The sequence below is a fragment of the Petaurus breviceps genome, unplaced genomic scaffold (assembly GCF_028583685.1).
Source record: "Petaurus breviceps papuanus isolate PSGF00001 unplaced genomic scaffold, PetGlider_PUasm1.0 140, whole genome shotgun sequence".
NCBI classification, from domain to species: domain Eukaryota; kingdom Metazoa; phylum Chordata; class Mammalia; order Diprotodontia; family Petauridae; genus Petaurus; species Petaurus breviceps.
Genome location: NW_027185698.1, coordinates 53,934,015 through 53,954,707, shown reverse-complemented (window position 1 = coordinate 53,954,707; position 20,693 = coordinate 53,934,015). Strand labels below are relative to the sequence as shown.

The window sequence follows — 20,693 nt, the reverse complement described above, 5'->3', positions numbered from 1 at the left end:
CAAAGACCCTTCTTTCTTCTTCTATTGAGATGTAGTCTATGCCTATGTTAGGGTGTGGTGGAGAGACTTCTGCATTCTACTCTATTCCCAAATCTCTCCTTCCATTCATCTCTCCTTCCAGCAGCAGCCGTGACAGCAGCAATGGAGCACTCAAGCCCCCCAAGCTCTGGGAAGGAGGGTAAGTCTTACCTTTCCTAGGTCTCACTTTCTTACTCTTACTAAAATGAGAGGGGGTGTAAAAGTTCTATGAAATCCTGATAATTATAATATGATATGATATGATATGAGATATATGATATGAATGATATGATATATTATGATAACATAATATTAATATAACATTATGTGATATATAACAGTATATAATAATATAATATAATGAAGGGTGCTCCAGCTTTGAAGGGCTAGATCAGTCATCTCAGTCATCTACATGATGAATTGGGCCTTGAAGGGTGAATCAATCATCTTTGGATAGGAGGAGGGGAACAACTCTCCTCCAAATGTGGGGGCAAGTGTGAACCAGGAGTGTCAGGGGGAAGTGAGGAGGCATCATGGGCAGGGCCAGCCTGGCCAGGGAGCCTAGAGGGGCATGGAAAGAAATTTTGCTAATCTCTCTACTTGTGAATTCTGCCTTGCTCATTTCCCATTGTAGCACACACATATGTAGTTATGTGACATAGTAAATAGAGCGGTGGATTGGAGCCTGGAAGGGAGTTCAAATCTTGGCCAAGATACATACAAATTCTTTGATTAAATCAGAACAAAAGTAACAGAATGAGTAAGTACCTGAGGCAAGATTTGAACCCTTTTGTCTGGGTTCCAAGTTCTCCATTCTATTTACATTTCTCACAATAATCTAGTGAGAGACAGGTACTATTATTATCCGCATTCTCCAGGCTCAATGTTCTCATCTGTAGAATGGTAATAATAATAGAAGATGTCTCACAAATAAAGTAACACGTGTGAAATGTTTCACAAACATTAGTGTGCTACATAAATGTTAATTGTTACTGCTGCTGCTGCTATTGTTAGTACTGGTAGCGCTTCTACTCAAACTGCTTCTGCCTTCCCTATACAGGTAGTTGTATCTTCCCCATCAAGTGACTCACTCACCCTTTTGCTTCTGTGTGACACACGGGAGAGTGGAAAGTTTGGTGTTAGCTCATGCACTTTCCTTCCTCATTGTTTCAGATTCTCTAGAAGTGAAGATGGATGGAAAAGTCCAGACAGTTTCCCTGAATGCAAATGTGACCATTTCCTGTATGTTGTCTGGCTATGGCTCTCCACCCCTGAACATCACAGACATTGACATCAGATGGTCCTTGAGAAGGTCTAACTCTGACAAGCAGGAAAAAGTCTTTGAATTCTCTAGAGGACGGCCAATTCAATACAGACCAGAAGCCAACATCTCAATGTCAAGGCTGATGGAAGGAGATGCCTCACTCTACCTCTCCCATATCCAGCTTCAGGAAGGAGGAGAGTACACATGTGAAGTGACCATTTCTTCTAGGAGAGCTCAGGGAACAATCAGGCTGGACGTAGTGGGTGAGTGAGCAGGTCCTTGGGTTGAAATTTCCTTGGGTATTGGATGACTCATAGTTGGAGATCTGTCTGGGGCAGGGGAAGGTGGAGGGAGGGGACTCTATATCAGTTGTTTCATCAGCCATTAGTGATAACTTCTATTTCTAGAATTCCTATAAAGCATTCCCCCCTCAACAACCTTGGAAGGTAGATCTTGCAAAGATTTTTTTATAGAAGAAAAAAGACTCAGGGTTCTAGAATTTTAGTCACTTGCCTACAGTCACACTGCAAAGAAATGTCCAAGCTGGGACTAGAATCCAAGCTTTTTATCTCTAAGTCCACTGGTCTTTCTAGTTCACCACTGGCTCTTGGTAAAAGGCATTTATGGAGTCCCTACTAAGTACACCTCCTCTAACAGACTGCTACAGTGTGGAGAGGCTGGGATCTGTCAGAGTGGAGGGATCATCCTCTTGGAGATATGGATCCTTGGGATATTGAAGTTTGGACTAGGGAGGGAGGTTCTCTGTGGATCAGTCTCAGTGTGTCTTTGACTCCATGTCACTTCAGGAAGATTGCCTTCACCCTGTGTGCCTCAGTTTCACCATTCATAAAATAATCCAGGAGAATTTTTTTTATCTTGTAGGGATTGCATATAAGTAAAGACCGTGTGTGTGCATGAGTTTGTGTGTGTGCATGCTTGTGTATGTCTGTTTGTACATGTGCACACATGTGTGCATGCATATATACATATGTGTGTCTTTTGTAGTCTGGAGGGGGAAGTAATGTCCTGAATGATAGGATGGTGAGAAGTAAATTGTTTGAGTTCTAGCGTGCACTTAGCCCTTAGTCAGCCCTCCCTCCTTGCAGCTTGGCCCTCTAGCAAGGAAGATGAAGATCACAACCTGGAATGCACCAAGACAGAGTCCTTCCCTCACTCAATTCACATCCCTTGCCAGATAGAGATCCCAAGACTCACTCTTTGAATTAACTTGTCTGTTAAGATCAATATTGAACATTCAGCTCTACCAGGGGCTTGGCCCTGGAGTCGCCAACAATGGGGATTTCTCCCAGTGTGGAGTAGTCTCCAACCTCCTGTCTGCCTCTTTGCAGCTGCACATCCTGTTGTTTACTATGCCAGGTATCTGTCCTCCCTCCCTCCCTAAGTGCCTGAAGAGGCTTTGCCAGGATCGATACCATGGCCAGATTCTCAAAGTCGGAATGGCGAGTTCTATATCACATGCAGACTATATAGAATGGATGTTTAAATAGATAATATTCTATAATTCTTGAATTTTTTTCAAAATGTGGTTTAACTGTCGACCTATTGAGTTCTCTCTAAAATGATCAAATCTTTAACACATAACCAGGACCTGAAAGTAGGGTAGGTATTGTATATCTAGTGGGATTCTGGGTTTGCCTCTTCTATCAGGGTCCCCTTAGCCTAATGTTCTTTCACAAGTAAGCTGATTCTGTTCAATTTGTGATCAATGACATATTTGTAGAGTGCTTAGCACAATTTCTGGCATATAGTAAGCTCTACACAAATGTTTATTCCTTTCCTCTTTTGGAGCAGAGAGGATTTTTTCTTTTCTTCTTTTCCTCTCCCTTTCTCCTTTCCTCTTCTTCTCCTTTCCTGTTTTATCTTGTCTTCTCTCTTCTGATTCTCTTCCTCTCCTTTCTTTTACGCTATTCAGGCCAATGTAAGGTGATATCTAGTCATGTTTGTATTGTGTGGTATGAAGGGTGAAAGAGAAAAGGAACAAATATTTATTAAGCACCTAATGTATGCCACACACTTTACAAATATTACCTCATTTGGTCATTTGAAAGTCTTACTGTTTAAAGTGACTTCAGATTTCTTGTGCTGCTAAAGATAGAGGTTCCTCCCTGGGATACCTAACAATACTTAGTGGTCTGAGGAGAAAAAGCACAATCTAGGCAGGTGGGGATGCTGCCTAGGTGTCAGTTTTATTTAGCCATTTGTTAAACCTTCTCCCCTCATTTCCAAGAAGGCTTTTGATCAGTTTAAAAGTTAGAACAAGGCATTTAAAGGGACAAACAAGGTATTTCAAGGTAAAGTGGGACAAAGACCATTGAAAGCAAAAGTTTTTAACTTAGGGTCTGTGAACTTGTTTTAAAAAAATTTTTGGATAACTGTATTTCAATAAAATTTGTCTCATTTGGAATCCTATGTGTTCTATGCAGTTAAACACATGATTCTGAGAAGGGATCTATGGCCTTCACCAGAGTGCTAAAAGAGGTCATGCCAAAAAAAAGTCATGACATTCCCAAAAGACATTTGAGAACCTTCATGATTGAAAGGAAACAGAAGCAGTAGATGTAGCTATGCACCTGCATTACTGACAGTGGGGGAGGCCTTCCTTATAAACTGGAACAACTGACAATTATTAGTGTAGACAGGTGGAGAAAGGTGAGACTGGGTTACTCCTCTGTTGGGGGATAAAGAGGTTGAACCCAGAGGAGGCACAGAGGCAATAGAGGGGGCCTGTCTAGTGCCATCATAAAGGAGAAAGGCCAGAACACTGAGAAGAGAGGGATTCAGGGGCTCAATGCCTGGGGCAGATGCCAGCAGCTTCCCAATAAATACCTTCCAAGGACAGGGGAGACTTGGTGATGTTAGTGTCAATGGGATGGAATCAGCCTTCAACCTCTGGGTAGCTGGAGCTGAACAGAACAGGCTAGAGAAAGGAGGGTCAGGAATCAAGCAGAAGTTTAATTTCAAAGTGAGGGAAATGGCTTGCAAGCCACATGTACCAGGGCCTGCCCCTGGGCCAAGGGGAACCTGCTTTAGTGTGGTTACATTTCAGCATTTAAACCAATGGCTGTGCAGTGAGCTGTAGCCCTGACAATGAGGGGTAACAGGAGAAATGACAAGTTTGATTCAAAGCAGGGCTTCATGACCCCAGCATAGATGCAGCAGGTGCTGGTCTGAGCTCAGAGAACACCTGGTACTGGTCTAAGTAGTAAGTATATGAAACAATACTGGGATTTTGCTGTGTCTGAGATAATTCAGAGGGAGAGTGCAAAGGATTGTTGTTATGCCAAGGTGGGGGCACAGCTTGCTTGCTGAGCCTTAGTTCTGGGCCAGGGTGGCTCCTAATACCTTGATAATACTCACTGTTCACATTGTCTCTTTTCTTATATTGTAGAACCCAGAAGTCATTACAGTTTCTATATGATTTTCATTACTTTATTGATCATCGTTGGAATCATTTGGTGTCTATGTTTCAGGAGAGGTAAGATACTTAAAGGCTGACCAGGGCCTAGAATCTCCAGGTCAGCAGGGTGCTCTCTGGGAGGAGCAGGAGGGAGCATGGAGCTGAGTGTAGAGGGGCCCTGAAGGGCTTTCACACTCTGAGAGGCTATGGCCTCTGAAAAGGGTCTCTTTGCTTTGTGGGACGCTGTTCTCCAGAGGACGTCCCCATGACATGCAGGAGCAGGCAGGGTGCTGTCTCAGCACTTAGGATGGTGCTAAAGTGAATACTTTGTCAGGCCTTTAAATAGAGGCAGTGCAGGACAATGGGGAAAGCACTGAACTTGGATCTGAAAGTCATGGGTTTTCCTCCTGGATCTGCACATTAAGAACTGTTTGACTTTTGGTAAATCCCCCAAGTCACCCCATCTGTACAATAAAGGGGTGGGACTGGATGAGCTCTTCAGGGATCTTTAAAGGTCTGATTTTGTGGTTTCTGAAGGGTCTATGATTTCATCCATCTTCATGATGGACCATGAGGGTCCTTCACCCTTAAGTAGACAGTCTTTCAGTGACTGTCTGCATCTGGAAACAGCCCTCCCCTGGTTTTCAGTTCTCCGGACATGGAGCTCCTTGACACTTGGCCAGGCTGGTCCTTAGGTAAGGGGCACATAGTCCTCTTCAGGCCCACATTGAAAGACTTTTTATATTTGTGCTCTTTGAGAAGCCAGAGTGGTTATCTCCATGCTGAAATTGGGCAATTCTGCAGGATTTAGAAGAGCATTGGTAATAAAGATAGTCCTAATTCTAGTCTGCATTTTACTTTGAAGAGCTCTGTCATCTATCCATGCAGTCTCATGGGATCTGCACAACAGGACTGTGAGGTAGTTAGCAAATATACTCCTAAACCCATTTCCCAGATATGAAAGCTGAGGATCAGGGAAGTTAAGGTATTTGGCCAAGGTCACACAGTGAGTTCATGAGGTTAGCCTTTCTAATTCTTCCTGCTCTCCCAGGCTGTCTCTGCTGTGTGCTGAGTAAGAAATAGGGAAATAAAAGTGACAGCCTGGGAGACCCAGCAGGTCACTGATGCCAGACAACCAGCTCCAGTGAAGGGAGTGATGGGACAGAGGGAGCCAGCTGCTCCTCTGACTCAACTGATGACCCCGGGCAATTCATAGTCACTGTCTGTTCTTTTGTAATTTTAGGAGCGTGAATGGGACTATTTATGCTCCACGACACTCAGGTGCACTTCTGAAGGAAGTAGGCTATGTAGTCCTGCTTTCCCGTGGCTCTAGGATATGTGGGGTCATGTCTACTGTCCTCCAGAAGGTCCCAAATTTGGCTTAAAATTGAAGGAATGCAACCTAAAGTGTCCCTCAGTCACTGGCATGAATCCTTCCTTAGAATCCTAGAATCTTAGCCCTGGATTCATCCTTTAACTGGTCCAACCTGCTCATTTTACAACTGAAGAAAGAATAACTTATTCATATAAACTCAGATCTGTAGAACATTCTAAAGTTTATAAACCACTGTTGTCACCACCATTCTATGAAGTAATAATGCATGTATGTATTATTAGCCCCATTTTACAAATGAAGAAATTGAGCCTCAGAGAATTTTTAACAGTATTCCCCCCCAATTATATGTAAAGAGATCTTTTAGCATTCTTAATTTTTTTTGCTTTTTTTTTGTTTAAGCGACTTGCCCAGGGTAACATGGTTAGTTAGTGTTAAGTGTCTGAGGCTGGATTTGAACTCAGGTCTTCCTGACTCCAGGACTGGTGCTCTATTCACTGCACCACCCAACTGCCCCAAGCATTCACTTTTAGAAGATTTTGGTCTCAGAGAATTTAAATGAATGGTCATAAGATGAGTCACTGACTGAGTCAGGGCTGGGATCTAAGGTTCAGGATACCCAGATTGGCCTGGTGCTATTGTTCTCCCCATTGTATGGATGAGCATGTAGCAGAATAACCAGTCCAGTCCCTATTCCTTTGTCCTGACTTTGCTTCTGGGTGAATGTGTTGTATCCTGTGTATGATGTTTGGGGATTGCCAGGGATTGTTGCTTTTTGCCTTTGTCGCTCCATTGCCCATTTAACTACTGGCTCAGGTTCTTTGTACAAGGTTTAGTTTTATTGCCAAATTATTGTGGGTCTATGGCACCAAAGACTTGAGACCACTTCATTGAATCTCTAAACAAATTTAAAACATTACAAACATAAAGAAGATGTTGGCCATGCAAACTGTTAACAATAGTATTCGCTATTTAGAAATATGGGGGCAGCTAGATGGCACCATGAATAGAGCACTGGCCCTGGATTCAATAGGACCTGAGTTCATATCTGGCCTCAGATGCTTGACACTTACTAGCCATGTGACCTTGGGCAAGTCGGTTAACCCCAATTGCCCTGCTTTCCCCCTGCAAAAAACTCCCCAAAACAAACAACAAAACCCAAAACAAAACAGAAATATGGGCCAGTGTAGACCTGTCTGCAGTGACTATGCACAGGTCTACAGTCAAACCTAGATTATTCATCTCTGTGTAAATTATTGGCTTTTCTTATTTTGCTTGGTAGAGTTTTAAAATCTGAGGTTAGTCCACTCCCCTTCCTCCCACCCCCCCCCCCCAACCCCAATCCACTTCCCATTATAGGGAGCTTAGGGAAGGAATGCTCATTTGATGTCAGCCTGGGCCAAGATTGCTGAGGCAATCTGAGTTTGCAGGTTAGGACCCAGGAGAGCCTGGGCCCAGGGAAAGACTTTCTTGGTCTCTGAATTTGATTGCTGCCTTATTCCAACTCACTAAGGCCTGTTGACTCTTCTTCAGCCTGAGGTTAACTCCCATTGGCTAATCAAATGCAGTCTGCACCAGGCTTCAGTGAAGTCTCTTGGTGAGTGAAGCTTCTGAGTGAAAAAAATGGATAAAACAAAGCCAGCTCTTCCCAACGTTTCCTTAGCTACATGGGTATAAGGTCATAGAATTGGAAGGTAGAGACCATCAATTACAATCTCCTCCTTTTAGAGAGGAGGGGTCCAATAGATGAGACATGATTTCCCCAAGGCCACACATGTAATAAGCAACAGGGTTAGAATTCCAACCCAGGTCTTTTGTCTTTAGATCTGGTACTCTCAAAAAAAGAGGAATTTTTCAGATTTCTCCATCCTTAAAACCTCTTTGCCTATTCCTCCTGATAATTAATGCAAATTTGTGTGTTTTTTTGGGGGGTGGTGGTGGTGGTGGTAATTGTCTCAGTTCCTTTGGGTCTGTGAACATAGCTATGGCAGGTGGAAATGAGGTTCCTAACTCTCATCCTGTATTCCCTTCCCTTTTAGCCAGAACACTGACAATATGTGGGTCCGTATGACTCATGACATCTTTGAAGTCCTATACTGAAACTTTTCCCAGGGACCTGGAAATGAAAGAGTACAAGGGTCAAGATGAGGACAAGCTTCGTAAGAAATGATGAAGTGGACAATTTCCACGGAAATAGGGAAGACTTACATGAACCAACACAGAGTGAAGTGAGCAGGATACCATAAGCAGTATTATGGGGGAAAACAAACTTTGGAAGACTTTAGAATCCTGATCAACACAATTATAAACTAGGAGTACAGACATGTGAAGATAAAACATTTCTCTCTTGCCAGAAAAGTGACATACTTAAAAGGCAGAATGAAACATGTATTTGGATGTGGCTAGTGTAGGAATATGTTTTGTGATACTAAGCATATTTATTTTTTAAGCAATTGGGGTTAAGTAACTTGTTCAAGGTTACACAGCCAGGTGTTTCTGGGTGGGTGCTAAGTGTCTGAGCCCGGATAATATCCCAGGTCATCCAGACACTGGGGCCGGTGCTCTTACTCACTGAGCCACCTGGCTGCCCCATATACTATGCATATTTTTATAAGTATTTTATTTTAAATTATTCATCAATAATGAGTAAGAAGTATTAATAATAAGTCATGAGATTAAAATGGCTTATAAATGAATTAATTTAAAAACAAATTAAGGATCCCGGAACTGGACAATGGAATACAGAGACAAGTCTGTAAGCTGGTCTTTGGCTCCATTTTCTTGTAGCAGATACTGTGAGTGTTGGGTATTTATATGACTATGCGTGGATGTAGATGTGTAATAGTGTTTACGTGTGCATATGAGACAGTCTCCTGTTTTCACATTCTTGGTGCTATTCTTGGTTTCTTACACTTTTTAACCCTTACATATCCAAAGAGCTGCTAAATTTTTCCTTTTCTCTCTGGACAATATCAGTGACTTCTGGGATTCTGGGGCTTTTCACTTTTTTATTATGATCATCGGGTGCTTTAAAAGGCTGGGGAAGCTGTGGTTTTCTGGAACATATGGGGTGAAATAATTTTCCAGCCCAAGACAACTTAGAAGGATGTCAGGAAAGGTCTGCTGCACCAGGGTGAGAGTGGAGCACATTCCAGTGCTTCCCCAGCAAACAAGGAGTAGCCACTGGGGGAAGCTGAATCAGCAGCAGCAGTGACTACTTCTAGAGCTCCCAGTCCACCGACAGTCAGAAGGAGACTACAGAGGTCCCTTAAAGCAGTGCAAAAAGAAATGAACACAACCAGGAGACCATTGTACATCATAACAGGAATATTCCATGATGATCAACTGTGAATGACAACTGTTCTCAGCAATACAATGATTCAAGATAACTCTGAAGGATTTATGAAGAAAAATGCTATCTGTCTCCAGAAAAAGAACCAACAGAATTGGAATGCAGATACAAGCATACTTTTTAAAAAAAACTCTTTTTTTTGAGGGAGGAGCTGCTGTGTTTTCTCTCACAACATGGCCATTATGGGAATATGTTTTGTATGACTGCACATGTGTAACTTATGTAAAATTTCTTCTCAATGAAGAGGTGGAGAGAATTTGGAGCTGAAAATAAAAAAAATGTCAAAATTTGTTTTAACTTGTAATTGGGGAAAACAACAGATACATACATACATACATACATATATACATACTGGATTAATTAATCGTAACTCTTTTCCTACCAGCATTAGCTATCAAAACTTACTTGAACTTAATCCTATTTTACTTAATTCACTTATGCAATCACTGATGTCTAGCTACTGATCAAATTGAGTATAGGTATCAAAATTATTCTCACATTTGACTCATGTCTCCAGTATCCCCAAAAGAGGGGGAGAGAGTAGAAAGGTATTCTATGTAAAAGTACAATGTAATCGGGTATGGGACTGCTATTTCCCCCTCTCTCCACCAGAAGTGTTGGATGTGGTCACATGCAGTTGGCAACACTCCTGAGTACAGTTTGGAAGAAGATCAATTTTCTCTCTCTCTTTTTCCTTTACCCTTCCCTTCCCTCCCTTCCCCTTTTCTTTGTCCTTTCCCCTCCCCTTTCCCTTTTTCTCTTCCCTTTTTCTTTCCCTTCCCTTTTCACTTTCCTTTCATATTACTACCTGAATACCTGGGGCATATTTGGTGTCAAATGTTTGAAAAAACTGAAGTGCTAATGGGCACAAGTTGTGCTTTTCTCCTTGCTGCCCCATGAAGGGAGATTTTTAGAAGAGGAAGGATAATTTGGGAAGCAAACAGTGTGAGAAGAATGCTTTTCATTTCTGGACTAGTGTTTCTGATAACCAATCACCTCTTATGCAGGAATAGGGTCCACTTAATAAGAGCTCAGAAGAATGTATTTGATTTGAGAAATATGGTAGAATACAGACTCCATGAGGGCAGGGGTGTTTTGGTTTTTTATGCCCAGCACCAAGCACTGTGGCTTGCATGGAGTAGGTGATAAGAAAATGTTTGGAGTTGATTTGAATCTAGAGAGCTTTAAGGTGAAAATGAAGGAAAGGGGAGAAAAATGCCCAGGTATATTTCCTGAATCAGGTACCACAGAGAGTTTCAGATCCTATGTAAGAAGACTATAGAGGAAAAAGTTGTAATTCAGAGAAAACTGAATTTTTAGAAAGGTGTAATGATTTTGGTGATGATATTTGTGGCCTCAGATATCAATAATACAAATGTCCAGATTTTGGCTAACGAGTGTGACACTCTTGTTTGCAGACAGCTGCAAGTTTCCCCTTGTCTTCCTCCCCTCCCCCTTCCTTCTCCTATTCTCCCACCCTCCTTTCCCTGCTCCTTTACCCCTCCCTTCCTCTCTCCCTTCTCTTTCTTCTTCGCCAGAGGTAGAGAAATATGGACATAATAATTTGACTCTTAAAGGGCCACAGTCAATAGACAAGAAGGATTATTAATTATTGTGCTGAGCCCACTGCTTTTTTGTCCCACCATCAGAGATCATGGTGCAGACTGCAATGTACTAAGTTGGGGTGGGGGTGGTCTGGTCTTCCCATTGGGAATGAAAGTCTTTTTCTTTCTGTATGTCTCTTTCTACAGCTTTGTCTCTGAGGTAGCTAAGTGACACAATGAATAGAGTTCTGGGGTTGCAGTCAAGAAGAAGTGAGTTCACTTACTGGCTGTGTGACCCTGGCAAGTTACTTAACCTCTGTTTGCTTAGGTTTCCTGAAGCGTAAAATGAAGATAATACTAGCATCCACATTCCAAAGTTGTGAGATCAAGTGGGTAAATATTTGTAAAGCAATTATCATAGACTAGGTACTTGTTTCCTTCCTTCTCTGTGTCTGTGTGTCTAGAGAGACACATTCTACTCTCACTTCACTTCCATTTTCTCTACCAGAAAAATGATCTTTGGACAGGGAAGGAAAGACCATAAATAGAAAATAATGAATTAAAATCGAAGATAAATAAGGAGGTAATAGTATAAAACAAAAATGTTTATAGATGATTGACATCCAAGGGGACTGAAAGATCTGGCAGATGTAAGAACTAAGACACTTTCATTGATCAATAAAAGATCATGGAAGACAGGAGAGATGCCACAAAATTGGATAAGGGCAAATGTTACTGTTACCGAAAAAGGGAAGAGAACAGAGCCTGAAAACTATAGGCTGGTGAGCTCAATTGCTAGCAAAATTATAGGATGTATTAATCAAAGGACAGTAACATGATGGAGTGGAGAGATTACTGGCCTCAGAGTCAGGAGGAACTTGGTTTAAGTCTTGCCCTGATATCTAAGCAGGAGGAGACAGAAGTGAGTGACAGAGATTAGGCCCATCAGAGCCAGTTGAGAAGGTGCAAGGTTCTAGATTCTCACCATATATTTCCTTCTCCTTTAATCAAGACAGGCACAAGGTCTGAGATAAGAGTCATCTCCACTGACTTTTATGTCAACAAACTTTTGAGGTATCCATTCTGAAGAATGTTATCGCCAATGACCTGGAAGCAAAATATAAATAGAACAGCATAAGTTATGGGTATGTGATGTAAGCAGTGGGTTCCATCTTGGCCTAGAGGGCTGAGGTCTCTAGTTCTGGGAAAATCATTCTCAGGTCACAGGTTAGTGACCATGAAGAAGACATCTGTTGCCAGGTCCCCTTCCAGGGGACAATTTCATAAGGAAGACATTCTAGTTAGATATCCAAAGGAGTCCAGTCTACCAAAGTTGGAAATCAAAGTCGAAGAGTGAGTGAAAGAAGAGAAAATGGAGACAGTAAAAATACACAGCTTTTCCTAGGCATTTGGTTGTGAAAGAGAGGAGAGATATAAAATGATACCTTGAGGGGGTGATAGGATCAAGTGAGTGGTTGTATGTGTGTGTGTGTATGTGTGTGTGTGTGTGTGTGTGTGTGTGTGTAAAAGAGTGTTCAGATGGGGAAGATCTTTGAATACTTATAAGTATCAGATAATAAGTCAATGGATAAAGAGAGATGAGAGATGTTTAATGTCCCTAGTTCCTTTAATCCTAGTATGACATGACCTCAAGGTCCCATCACTCAAGGTCCTATCTTGGTTATCCTTTAGATGCTCTCTCTCTTATCAGTGTCTGTTGTAAAGTGTGGTACCCAGAACTGTACACAATACTGCAGATGTCTGACTAGGCCAGAGGACAATGGGAATATCACCTTTCTTGTTGGAGTCCATGCCTCTCTTCATGTTGCCTTTCCTTAGTAGTCAGTGATCACTGTCCCATTCTCTCCAAGCAGAAGGCCTATCCCTTTTTCGATCCTCCTTTCCCTCCCAATATAGCAACACTCACCCTCCCTTTTTGTTGATGTGGGTTTCCCTCCCAGGTCTCAATTCATTCTGAATAGTAGTACTCCCTGCACTATTTTACAAGACTGTACCACAATCTTCTTTTCGTCCTGTTACCCGACCTTGCTTTTGTCTTCTGAATACTTCTTTTAAAAAAATCAAAATTGTTCGTTAAGTTAGTTCCTTGCACATCCATAATGGTCCTTTTGGCAATTCCCATTTTTTCCTCCTCATTAAAATAGGTTTCTCTTTATGCCTTGAGAATTTCATTCATGGCTCATGGATTGACACCTCCTGTAGATTTTTAGGTCATAGGACCCAACCTATCCTTCCTCTGAACCTTTTGAAATCTGAATTTCCAAAATATGGGGTACAATCATATTCTCTCTGTCCATCTACCTGTCTCTGTTTCTGTCTCTGTCTGTGTCTGTCTTTTGCTCTCTGTTTGTCTTTTTCTCTCTCCCTTTCTATTGATTTGGATCTAACTCTAGAACTGGAATCATTAGCCCACAAACTTGGGATCTCCCATCACTCAGCTGGTTTACCATTCAAATTCCTCCATTCATTTAAAATCCTCAGAAGCATAGTGACCATTAGTCTGTTTGGTTAGCCAACAAATCATTCCCTTGTTGATCTAATCAAAGAGGCTCATACTTCATAAAGAGATCATAAGGTATAGACCATCTTGTTTACACGCTAAAAGCTGCATCATGCTCTCACACAGGTTACGTTAATTGAGGTGGAGGAAACCCCTCCTTTATACTCTCCTCCAGTTAAACATTGACTGTTCCCAGTAAATCAGCTGGAATGTTCTTGGCAAAGTTCATAGCCCCAAATTCTGAAAAGACTTAGGGGGGGAGGTGTGAGCATTTGTTTTTCTCTAGTGCCTTACACTGAAGTCTCAGAAAGGTCTATGTGGCAGGATTCACAATCAGGAAATTAATATTTTTTGTATTTCCAAAAATAGTGATACGACTCAGCAAACACATATTTTACACAATTCTCTTAGTTTTTCTCTTTAGTAGAAGACTCATTTGAGAACTCCATTGGCAGTTGGGACTCTAACACTTTATCTGCTGATGCCTTGACTAACTATTCCCTGTTAGAAAAAGCAGCCATTTCATCTTTATGAGTTTTAGTTTCCTCATTTGTACAATGAGAGGGTTGGACAAGGTGGCCTCCTTAAGCCAAGATTGTCTCTTTTGCAGTGTTACCAGCAGGTGGCGCTAGATCCCCAGTCATGCCTCCATTACAGTTAACCTCCAGATCTTTGATTTGCTGGAGATGGGGCAAAGAGCATTGAATTTGGAGATAGGAGACCTGGGTTCAAATTCTGATTCTGACAATCACTTTGTGACCCTGGACAAATCACTCACTTAATCTTTCAAGAGATTAGGGATGAGTTCAGTCTCCTTTGTCCCCACATACCTGTTCTTTACCTCAACTTCCCCCTTTCTGTTGATGGAACCACCATCCTCTCAGTTTTCCCTAGATTCCCTTGGAGTTGGCATGGAGTCTTCCCTTTTCTGGATCTCCTACTCCAGACAACCAGCTTCTAAATTCTGTTCCAGTTGCCTCTGCGGTATCACTCATAATCTCTTAGCTCACACTACCACTATCCTGGTCTAGACCCTCATTACTTCTCACTGGTGCATCTGACCTGCCTCCCTTGCTTCCTTTCTCCCCCTTTCCATTCTTGGTTTCTTTTTATATCAGTGTTATAGGGTTGTTTAAACTATTTCACAAATGCAGAGAATGCTTTGATGTGAAAACACACTTCCTAAGAAGTGAACAGAAGCTATCACATGTGCCCCAAAGCTGAAAAAAAATTAGTTTTGGAGGACTGAAAGACTAACCAAGACTTTAAGGGCATGTATGCTGATCAGGAAAGTGATTGAAGGGTCTTGTTGCTTAATAGACCTCTTTCCTACAGCTCTCATTAAGGTATTATCTCTTATGTGTGTAGGTTTGTATGCATAGATAGCATATACATAAATGTCTGTCTGTCTGTCTCTATCTAACTATTCATATATCTATCTTTACATACAGAAATCTGAGTTTCTCTCCATCTGTGGGTTAACCCATTTCTGGGATAATCATTATAAAGATAATAGTTAGTATTTATATAGTGTTTTACAAGTATAACATCATTAGATCCTCATAACAACCCTGGAAGTAGGTGCTATTATCATACCCATTTTACAGATGAGAAAGCTGAGGCTAAGGGAGGTTAAATGACAGCTTGTAAATGTCACACAGCTAGTATCTCAGCAGAATTTGAATTTGGGTCCTCCTGAGTTCAGGTCCTGTACTCTATACACTGTGCTGCCTAACTGCAGGATAAGAAATAACTATGTACCAATAAATAATGTAAACCTTATTGTTTGGTAAATTTTCATTGCCTTGTTCATTGAAGAAGTCTTTGTTTTTGTATTTGTGACCTGAAAAGTAAAAGATGGAGAAGAGCCTCCCCACAGACTTTTCTTGAGTCAGAGCATCCGGGTTCAAATCATGCCTTTGATTCTACCCTATGTGAGGTTGGACAAAAGCCCTTCCCCTCCTTAGGCCTCAGGTTTTTCAATTATAAGACGGAGGGGGGGGGGGTTTGACCAAATGACCTCTGGGATTCCTTCCATCTGTGGATCAGTTGTTTCTGTTGCTTTTTATTGTCCAAACTTATTTTATGTGTGTAAAGAGACCTGGATGAGGAAGTTTCCTCAGCCTTAGTGGATCTGCCAGACTGGGCTGTAAATTATAAATTATGCTGAGTTGCCTTAAGTACCAAGAGGCTAATAATTTTCCCAGAGTCAGACAATTAGGTGTCAGGACTGGAATCCAGAACAGGCTTTCTATCTACTATTCCATGCTGGCTCTCTGTCTTCCAGCAGTTACTTCTCAGAATGGAAATATAAGGCATCATTGTTAGTTAATCCACAGCTTTATATTCTAACTTGTAGCTGACACTTTCCATATGTGTTGACTCCCCCATTAGAATGTGACCTCCTCCTTCAGAGCAGGGACTGTCTTACTTTCCTCTCTGTCTGGGCCATCTCCAGTTGTTCTGGTCTATATCTGGCCCCTGGATCCAGATGGCTCCTGAGGAGAGAGAAGCTGGTGATTTTGCATAGCCCTCCCTCACTTACATCCAATTCACTTGCCTGTCCTGGCATCACCTCCCTGGTGTCAACATGGTCCTCTTCAAGAAAGAGGCACAAACAATAGCCTCTTTGCAACCTTAGCACTTAACACTGTGCTTTGCATATATTAAGCACTTAAATAAATGCTTCTTTCATTCCTTTATTCATTCATTCATTCATGTGGCTTTTCCAAGTAGCCTTCCTTATTACACACTGATCCATTAGAGAAGGGCATATATTTTGAAACTCACATTGTTTGCCAAAGACCCTACCTCTGCCCTCCTTATGCCCTTATTCTGGAAACCTTTCATCTGAAAACACCTACTTTATCAGAGAAAGAAACCCCTTGAGTGTAAGGAGGGAGCAGATTTTTACAGGATCGTTTCTTGTTTTTCAAATGTAGAGAACTGCATCTTTATCATATAGAAATGTATACAGTTATCCCTTCTATATCATGACTTTTCCTATTGTAGTTTCGACATATCATGGTCAGCATAAGAAATTAAATAGGCATTTTGGGGCTGTTTTGTGGAAGTTGCAGATGACACGTAAAGGTCAGCAGATGACATAGAAAAAGTATTTTTACTAAAATTGACCTACATATAGCCTATGACAAAATACTTAACCAAAATTTTATAATAAGGTACTGTAAACACCCTATAAAAGAAAAAAAAATAAACCTTATCTGGTACAAAGGGAGGGCCAAACATTTTTATGCGGATTTTCCATATTGTGTGTGTGGGGTGGGTTATAGGGAATAGGGAGTGGTTGTGGTGTGTATGCCATGTCCCCACCCCCTGTGATGTGAAAGGATAACTGTATATGTAGGTTAACACCATATTTATTTAAGAATTTTGTAACAATTTTCTGTAAAAGTCAATAATAATACTTTCATTCCTGCTAAAATATCCACTGTCTTGTTCAAGAGTTTTTCCATTTTACCTTACTGGTACCCTGTTTCAGGCTGAGAAAATTCTCTTCTGACTAAGATCTTTTCAATGTGAAATTGTTAAAAGAGATGAAGGAATTTTACAAAGATATTCTATGAGCAAATTTCTGTACTTTTATATGGAATAATTTTAGTGGAGCCACTAGATGGCGCAGTGGACAGAGTGCCAGGCCTGGAATCAGGAAGACTTATCTTTCTAAATTCAAATTTGGCCTCAGACACTCACTAGCCATGTGACCCTGGGCAAGTCACTTAAATCTGTTTGACCCAGTTTCCTCAATTGTAGAAATGAGATGGAGAGGGAAATGGCAAACCACTCCAGTATCTTTGCTCCAGTCCCTTTGCCAAGGAAACCCCAAATGGGATCATGACAAGTCAATGACTAAACATGACTGAACAACAATGAAAAAACAGCATTTTAGTAGAATTGTCTTAGATGACTTTAATACCTTTTTTCTGTGGTATGTTCTGACTGCCCTAGGGATTCCCAGGTCAAAATTAGGCCTTTGACTTTTCAGACTTATAAGGAAAAAGATTTTGAAAGCAAGGGAAAAACTTACAAGATACAGCAGCTTAGGGCTGAGATGGACCTTAAGGGATGGGTGAAAGCTGGGGAGGGCCTTTTTTTGCTTTAATTTTATAAGCTGGGTCCATATATTGTGCTTTATGGGAATCTCTGGTTGACAAAGAATATTCCTTATTCAGAGAAGCTTTATTTTTAACCTTGTTTGATACCCATTGCCCAATGTTCTATAAAACCAAATATCCTTCAATAAACTCCAATTAGGAGGAATACATTTTGCATGCAGGCTCTTTCACTTTTCTGGTGTATCAGGTGACTTACCATAAAACCCCTCATTATAGAAAGCACGTGCTAGTAAATGATAGGGAAATACACCAGAAAGCCCGATCACTTTATCTGTGTACAGTAAGACGTCAAATTGTCCAACTAAGACAGACAATTAGACTAGTATATTTGCTTCCTATCTGGTATCCATTAAGACCCTTTCCTTTACAGAGATATCAGAACAGCTTTCCTAAGGAACAGGTCTAAATTTGTCACTCCCTTGATCATAATGCTCAGTGGATCTCTGTTCTCTCTCAGATAAAATAGCCTGGCAGTTAAGCTCTTCCACAATCTGGCTTCACTTCATTTCATATTAATCTCCTTCATATAGCCATGCGAGTCAAATGGAACTACAAGGAACTGTCTGGACTCCTTGTGACTTCTCCCATCTCTGCTTTCACACAAGTGGCTTCTCCATGCCTTGAATGGGGCTACCTCCATTTAGGCCTCTCTTGGGTGTTGCCACTTGCTGGGTTCGTCAGGGACAAGCGTTTCTCGACAGCACTCATTTACATGGTAACTGTCTCAGGATCCTAGGGGTAATACTGTTGAAAAGCAATAGGCTTCCTCTACTCACCAGTCTAGCTCTTGAGTCCCCATTAAATATGTGTTTTATTTATATATTGTGAGGCAGCTGTGTGGTGCAGTGGAGAGCATGCTTGGTGTAAAGTCAGGAAAACCTGAATTCAAATCCAGTCTCAGACACTAGCTGTGAATCTAGTTCATCCCCGGTGAATCTCTCTTTGCCTCAGTTTCCTCAATATTGTGATAATAGCACCAACAATCTTTTAGGGCTTTTGTGAGTATCAAATGGGACAGTAAAGTGCTTAGCACATACAGGAGTGGGGAACCTGCAGCCTCCAGGCCACATGTAACCTTCTAGATCCTTGGGTGTGGCCTTTTGACTGAGTTCAAGTTTTACAGAACGAATCCTTTTATGAAGGGGATTTGTTCTGTGAAGTTTGGATTCAGTCAAAGAACTGCACTTGAGGACATAGAGGGCCATATATGGCCTTGAGTCTACAGGTTCCCTGCCCCTGAAGTAGGTGCTTTATAAATGGTTATTCCCTTCCCCTTCACAGTCAGCTACTCACAATAAAAATAATGACATTTTGGGATCCTAATCACAACCATTAACATAATGACGAAGTAAAAGAAATAATATTACAAATACTAATAGAGTAAATACACAGCCCTCCCTCACTTAAATCCAATTCACTTGCAAGTCACAGCAGCTTCCTGATGTCAGGGTCCTCTTCGAGAACGAAGGACAAACAACAACAGTTATTCGTTCACCTGCATGCTGTACTGTTCCAACAGTATGGGGCAACAGTTTAAACCAGCTCACCCGGAGATCGACAGCCGTCGAAAACTTCTGCGTTTCCTTCTCGAACCAGAAGTGGCAGCAGAGAACAACAAGCCCTTATCAAAAAGCTTCACCTTTCTCCAACTCTAGGTGGCACTGAAGGACAATACCCAACCCTGGAACTTCTGGCCAATGAAATCAATTCTCTCTCTTACCATCAGGAATCAGTCCGCGGCAGTCTTTTAGTGGACTGATTGTAACTGACCCAGTTTCAAACAGACTAATTTTTTACAAAGCTCATTCTTTACTTAAAAAAAAATCACAACTCTCCCAATTTCTCCTATCAAAGCGGCAGCCCTTTCCCCAATCATGCCTCAACCCCAAATTTTCTCATTTTCTTAGTATTATTCTCTTTTGTCATAAAGCATACTCATGCAAATTAGCATACCGTTATGCTTTGCAGCTCTCAGACTTTCTCAAAGTAGTAACGCATGTCTTTGGCATTACAGGGCTAAGGAGGAAGGAAAAACACTGCAGCTCAGGGGGTAGCAGTTAGAGGAGACCAGATGACAATAGGGGACAGAATGGACGTACAGCCCAATTCCACGGGCAGCACATGGTTGGATGTGCAGCAACATGCATGCTCTGATTGAAGACCCAGAGCCACTCAGGGCTTAAGAATTTCCAGATAAAACACTGGTATAGCTCTAATAGGGAACTGCCCTCTCACCAGTGGGGTGTGGACCGCTGAAATGACGGGGTTCTCTGAAATGCCTAGTGAGGAATAAGGAATGAAGGGCGGCCAGCCAGGGAACTTAATTCTAACTGTCCTGGGGCTAAACCAAATTGGGTTTCCCTGTCTCATAGCCACCCTTGAAATTGTATTTCTTCACACCCTCATTTTTCTAGTTTTTAATAATAAAAGTCCTTTCTTTGCCTTTAAAAAAAAAAAAACATTAAACCATTCCCACACAAGTGAGGCAACTATCTATTATGTTGACAAGCTCTGGGGAGTCACTTCTACAGTACACATCATTGCTCTTAAACTGTCCAAATTCCACCTGAAAGCTTTATTTTATTAAATACATATTTTAGCAGTGTAAATTAAAACAAAGGTCTTTTCCTACTTGTATCAAGCATCTAAATATTCATCTAAAACAGTGGCAACATACCACTCTCCCTTTGAAAATTAGTATTAATTTTCTCCTTTATATAAAAGCGCCTTTTTTGACCTTTTCCACACTAAATGTTTCTTAGGGAAAGGGGCCTGAAGAGACAACATACTTTACATTTGCGAAAGTCTCATTCTTCCCTTCTCCTGTCTTCATCAAAGATACCATTGACATGTGTACAAATTATTCTCATAAAGATTTTGTAGAGGTGATAAAGTACTTACAATGTTGTTTTATATAAATTGTTTTACTGATTCTGCTCACTTTCCTCTGTTCTGGATCATAAAAGCCTTCCTAAGGTTCTCTAAAACTGTCCCCTTCATCATTTATTAAAGCACAATGGTATTCCAGCACATGCATGGGCCATAACTTATTTACTCATGTCCCCATTTGTGGGCAGTTTCCAATTTTTTGCCACTACAGAAAGAAC

General features: G+C 41.3%; 1 protein-coding gene across 4 annotated transcripts in view; it reads left to right on the top strand.

Annotated features, from left to right (window-relative positions):
* Window positions 1-9,676, top strand: part of NCR3LG1 (natural killer cell cytotoxicity receptor 3 ligand 1) — a 32,631-nt gene extending 22,955 nt beyond the window's left edge. For 3 of the 4 annotated variants that reach the window (XM_069073269.1, XM_069073277.1, XM_069073251.1), the window contains 4 exons: window positions 122-178; window positions 1,192-1,545; window positions 4,692-4,778; window positions 8,073-9,676. In XM_069073269.1, coding sequence (XP_068929370.1) covers window positions 122-178; window positions 1,192-1,545; window positions 4,692-4,778; window positions 8,073-8,104 — 530 coding nt within the window. In that variant the 3' untranslated portion in view covers window positions 8,105-9,676. The remainder of the gene's footprint in view (window positions 1-121; window positions 179-1,191; window positions 1,546-4,691; window positions 4,779-8,072) is intronic. The other variant, XM_069073261.1, reaches the window with a different exon arrangement.
* Window positions 9,677-20,693: the final 11,017 nt, after the last annotated feature.